At 38.6% G+C, this 5,185-nt stretch overlaps 3 protein-coding genes across 3 annotated transcripts; 2 read left to right on the forward strand and 1 right to left on the reverse strand.

Annotated features, from left to right (window-relative positions):
* Positions 1–764: 764 nt before the first annotated feature.
* Positions 765–2,790, forward strand: LOC129903631 (uncharacterized). The gene is made up of 4 exons (XM_055979181.1): positions 765–1,115; positions 1,222–1,401; positions 1,907–1,989; positions 2,781–2,790. Exons 1-4 carry the CDS (start codon positions 765–767, stop codon positions 2,788–2,790), a joined length of 624 nt encoding a protein of 207 aa, XP_055835156.1.
* A 32-nt stretch (positions 2,791–2,822) lies between these two features.
* LOC129903632 (bifunctional phosphatase IMPL2, chloroplastic-like) lies at positions 2,823–3,209 on the forward strand. Its single transcript, XM_055979182.1, has one exon. It carries the CDS (start codon positions 2,823–2,825, stop codon positions 3,207–3,209), a length of 387 nt encoding a protein of 128 aa, XP_055835157.1.
* Positions 3,199–4,666, reverse strand: LOC129903394 (lipid droplet phospholipase 1-like). Its single transcript, XM_055978942.1, has one exon. The coding sequence runs from the start codon at positions 4,617–4,619 to the stop codon at positions 3,534–3,536; it is 1,086 nt and encodes a 361-aa protein (XP_055834917.1). The 5' UTR covers positions 4,620–4,666; the 3' UTR covers positions 3,199–3,533.
* Between the last annotated feature and the right edge of the window lie 519 nt (positions 4,667–5,185).

Below are 5,185 nucleotides of genomic sequence, written 5' to 3' on the forward strand. Positions count from 1 at the left end.
ATTGTTGAATTGTTTTGTTTCTTAATAATGACTAAAAATGTTGTTGAATTTTTTCTTAATAGTGATAAAAATAAAATGTTGATTATTTTTCTTAAATCTTGTCCGCAATTAAAAAATGGCTGATGTGGCATAACAATATGGGAAAAAAAGTTAGTGAGACCAATAGGACAACAATTGTATGTCTGTTGGTGATAAGACAACTAAAAGGGAACCTTTTTTTAGTTTTTAATATGAAATTTTGCTTGCATCTTTTGTCTCTATTTATTTTGGTCTTTTTTCTTTTAAATTGTGCTTCACTTAAATGAAGCGAGCACTTCGCCTCACGCTTCGCTTAAAGTGTGAGCGAGAACTTGTCACTTTTTCCTGCTTCGCTCTCCCTTAAACACTAACCTAGAGACATAGTTAGTGATGTGATTCTCGCTTCACTGGCAACTTTTGGACCTTGCTCTTTAAGTGCCTCAGGTCCAAGTTGAGCCATAATTTGAGTTTTGACTCACAATCTGATGGCCAGATGGAGCGGTTTAATGGCATGTTGGAAGAATACCTTTGCCATTTTGTTACTAGCTCGCTAAAGAATTGGGTGAAGCCACATTGCGAAAGCCAAAAAGCGGATGAAAAACTGATAAAAGGCTAAACATATATAATGGAGTCAAGACTCGGGTAAGGACTGTGGGAGGAACTAGGAGCAGTTCTCGGTTTTGATAAGGTTGCACCAAGGATCAACCGTTAGCCTATTTTTATTTGCCTTTGAGATGGATACACTAATGAGAATTCAAGGTGAGGTGTCATCGTGTATGTTTTTTACGGATGACATAGTTTTTGTTGATGAGACTTGCGGCGACATTAACACTAAGCTGGAGGATTGGAGACACACCTTAGAGTCTAAAGGATTCAAGTTGAGCAGCGCTAAGACAGATTATTTGGAGTGCAAGTTTAGTGGAGTAATGCAGGAGGCTAATGTAGACATGATGCTTGATACATGTGTCATCCAAAAGAGAGAAAGTTTCACGTATCTTGGGTCTATTATCCTAAGGAATAGGAAGATTGAAGAGGATACCACTCACCGTATTGGTGCAGGGTGGATCAAATGGAGGCTCGCATCCGGAGTTTATATGGTAAGAAGGTGCCACCAAAACTTAAAGATAGGTTCTATAGAGTGGTAGTTAGACCAATTTTGTTGTATGGGGCGGATATTTGCTAGTCAAGAATTCTCACATTCAGAAGATGAAAGTTGCAGAAATGAGGATGTTGCGATGGATGTGTAGGCATACTAGGAGAGATAAGATTAGAAATGAGGATATTCGGGATAAGGTGGGAGTAGGTTCAGTGGAGGACAAGACGAGAGTAGCGAGGTTGAGATGGTTTGGTCGTTCGGAGAGGCATGGATGCCCTAGTGCGGAGGTGTGAGATGTTGTCTATGGATGTTGTTAGGCGAGGTAGAGGTAGATCAAAGAAGTATTTGAGGGAGGTGATTAGACAGGACTTGACGCAGTTTTAGCTTACCGAGTACATGTCCTTAGATAAGGGGGTGTGGAGGACACAGATTAGGGTAAAAGGTTAGTAGGTGGCAGTGTGTTGCCTTGCTATCCGTTCAAATTAGTATTCGTAGTAGCTCTTGTAGTTTCTTTTCCTTTGATTTCTGTTACTATTTATTGTTTCTTATACCCCGATTATTGTATTGTTCTGTTGTAGTTTTTGTTCTATTACTATTTGTTATTTTTGTTAATGTTTGTTGTTTCTTGTACATTAGCTATTTCTTTTTTCGGGACTGTTTTCTTGAGACGAGGGTCTATCGGAAACAACCTCACTATCTCAGTAGAGTTAAGGTTTGCGTACATTCCACCTCTCTATATCCCACTTGGTGGGATACTCTACGTATGCTGCTGTTGTTGTAAAACATTATTAGGGGGTCAAGTTGTCAAACATTTCAAGCAAGAAAGCGATTCTCCGTTCTGGTGTCTCTCTTCCTCGACACCGTGTTGTCTTTCTGTAATAGGTTTCATTAATGCAATCAAGCTTCTATTCATTTTCTTTTTTGTTCTCTCAATTGCTTTCGGCACTGATAGTCTAGTCTAGCATACGGAGGCAACCCCAGTTGGCGGATAGTAACTACCCAAACAACGGTTGCTTAGCCTTACGTTGCCCTTCCAAGAAGTCTCAGGAAGGTGCCGCGTAACAGATTGGAAGTTGCAAAATTGTAAGCTCGTAAATATAAAAACAGAGAAAATTATTGAAATTGGGACTACAATTTCTCCAACATCAGAGGACTTGATGATCTTCCAAGGTTGTAGGTTGAAAAGTTTTGCATATGACCTAGAGACTTGTTATTTGATTCTGAAGTTAAGTTTGATACTGTCAGTTACTATTATAAGAAAGAGTTTTATCTTCAATGAAATACATAAAAATGAATCATTTAGATAGAATTGCAAACCTTGAACTGCATTTCAATCCTGAATCTGACATTGTCTCTCTATATATTTATTGATTGGTGATTTGGTATATAGATAGATGTCCACGTGTTCAAGCTACTCTGATTACTAGGAAGAATCAAACTAATTCTAACAGATCATAATTGATACACAATATAATTTACGGAGTCAGCTTTTTAAAAGTTAAAAGATGAAAACTTGATTTCTATATTCATATAACGTGTTCCAATGATTTCTCATTTATTTTAAAATGTATGTAATGAGAATCCATACATGTTATTTGGTTTTGTTATTGTTATATGTTAACTCAATGTCTCTGCTAATGATTGGTGATAACTGATTCTATTTCAGGAGTGAATAATTCTCTTAAAGTCAATCCTAGAATCTATTCAGATGGAAACAATTTTGGGTGATTTTGCATCCTTGGTGTTAAACAACACGGAACTTGATCATGCTGCTGAAATAGCTAATGAAGTGGCCCACGTCTCTGGACAGATTATTCGAAAATATTATTCAAGTCGTGTGAGATTTGTATTCAGGGAAAAGAACGTCGATGGTCCAGTTACATGTGTTGACATAGAAGCAGAAGAAGCTATGGTTTCCCTAATCACCAATGCTTTACCTTCCCACTCCATTTATGGTGAGGAGACCAACCCTGAGCAATTGTTACTATGTCCTTCCTCCGATCAGTTTATCTGGGTTTTGGATCCCATTGATGGAACTTCAAGCTTTGTAGGGAAAGACATGCGCATTTGGAATACTAGTTGCTTTAGGCTATAATGGAAATCCAATACTCAGTTGCATTGATTAACCAATTTCGAAACTCAGATGGATGGGCATTAGGGGGAGAAACACAACTGTTAACGGCCAATAAGATTATAATGATATGCCAAAAGTTTGTGTCCCTCTCAAGGGCCGAAACTACAATGACAATGCGAAGCACGCATATGATTGCATCTCATCCAAGGTGGCTAAGTTATTTGGTGGTATTTATTTTTCTTACAGCAACTTAACAGAATTACAATTGTCTCAGCAGAATCAAGCTGTACTATTGCTGTATCAATTCATTTCTGAACTATATCAGTTGTTTTACAACCACAAAAGCTACAAACTAGCAGTAATAAATAAGGGGTATCCCTGTTGCTTCTCTTGTTGCTTTATGTGGTCTGCCACATGAGAAATTACTCCAGCTCCAGCATTGTGAAACCATTCATTCTTTACATGGATATTGTTATGAGCGAAGAAAGGCCAAAATGCTGAGTGAAAGCTAACATCAACTTTCTTCCAACTGAACTGCTGTAGGCCGCGTATCATTTCCTCTTCCATAATTTCATGGTATTCCAATGTGGTCTGCATGGTGGATGCATTTTGGGCTGCTTCCTTTGCTTTGGCTGCCTCAGGAGGGAAATGGGGACCTTCAGATGGAATAGCCGGACAGTACTCCATATCTACAACATGCTTGTAGCCATCTAAAGATCGCCGAGGTGGCTTGAGAAGTTGTGTCTCCCTTCTTATAGAGGATGTACGCCAACCAACCATATGGTCACAAGAGACGTTAGCATAAAGTACCCGACATTTGAAAGCACCGAGGGCTGATATGAATTTACCATCATCGCAGTCGGATGCCATTCTAAGTAGAAGAGGTGGTTTGTTGGATTTGCCATCTGTAAGGAAGAGCTGTTTACCTGTTTGACCAGCCAAAAAGGGAGCAATTGGTGCTGCAAGTTTCTCTAAGATAGGAACTCCGAATAGAAATGGAAGCTGCTTTTTCCCTCGCACACCAAGATGTGGTGTTGCCAAGGTGATAAAATTGATTGGTTCCAGCCCATCAATTAATCCTTTAAGCTTGAAGTTTGTAGTAGTTGAAGCAGCAACCACATCATCACTATAAAGAAGAGCAAGTGCATATCTTGCAATCAATCCACCAAGAGAATGAGCTAAAAAGGAAATCTTCTTTAATGTGTGTTCTTGCTTCTTTACAACCAACATGACTTCATCTGCTAGCCTCTTTCCAGCTCCATCAATCCCGGTGAAGGTTTTAGTGAAAGTGTTACATGAACTTGCATAGATCACGAAGTTTCTTCCCAACCGCTTTTTTAGCTCTGCTTGTGCATACGTCCAATCACTTGGGCTTGCCAAGATGCCATGAACAAGAACAAGAAGATGTTGAGGCTTATCCTCCACGTCCATTAGTGACAAAAAGCTGAGAAAATTCCAATCAAGCGCCGGATGTGGTCAAAGGATGCCAACGAAGAAGGGTAAGGAGAAGAGGAACACACATGCATTTGAAGATAAGGAGGATTGAAATGGTGAATAATGATGAGAAGTTAAGAGGCAATGACGCCATAAATATATAGCAATGGGTGAGTTTGTGATTTGCCCGTCAAACTCGCTGGCGTGGTTTGTTATGTCAGCATTCTTTTTCATAATATATTATTGCCCATTTATCCATGCCCATGCCCATGTCCATGTCCTGCCTTATTATCAACATATATATATATGGATATTTTAAAGGATGGATCCACCATTATTGGGACATTTCTGCTCCCTTCTTTTGTTTTGGTCAGCTGACTTTTACCTCCAATTATTTTTATTCTCTAGTTTATTGAGATGTGCATAATCTATCTGTATATTAATACACACCATGTCTCTTAGCGAAATGTGTTTTTAACCTTTATAACTAAAGTATTCGTGCGCGTTGCATTTTAATGTCATAACTTTTAAATTAAAATTATTTTATAAATTTTATTATTCAC

The sequence above is a fragment of the Solanum dulcamara genome, chromosome 9, assembly GCF_947179165.1.
Source record: "Solanum dulcamara chromosome 9, daSolDulc1.2, whole genome shotgun sequence".
NCBI classification, from domain to species: domain Eukaryota; kingdom Viridiplantae; phylum Streptophyta; class Magnoliopsida; order Solanales; family Solanaceae; genus Solanum; species Solanum dulcamara.

Coding starts and splice junctions, on each gene's coding strand:
- LOC129903631 (XM_055979181.1), top strand. CDS start 765: ATGAGAATTCAAGGTGAGGTGTCATCGTGTATGTTTTTTACGGATGAC. Junction 1,116..1,221: donor TCGCATCCGGAGTTTATATG/GTAAGAAGGTGC, acceptor TCTCACATTCAG/AAGATGAAAGTTGCAGAAAT. Junction 1,402..1,906: donor ATGGATGCCCTAGTGCGGAG/GTGTGAGATGTT, acceptor AAACATTATTAG/GGGGTCAAGTTGTCAAACAT.
- LOC129903632 (XM_055979182.1), top strand. CDS start 2,823: ATGGAAACAATTTTGGGTGATTTTGCATCCTTGGTGTTAAACAACACG.
- LOC129903394 (XM_055978942.1), bottom strand. CDS start 4,619: ATGGACGTGGAGGATAAGCCTCAACATCTTCTTGTTCTTGTTCATGGC.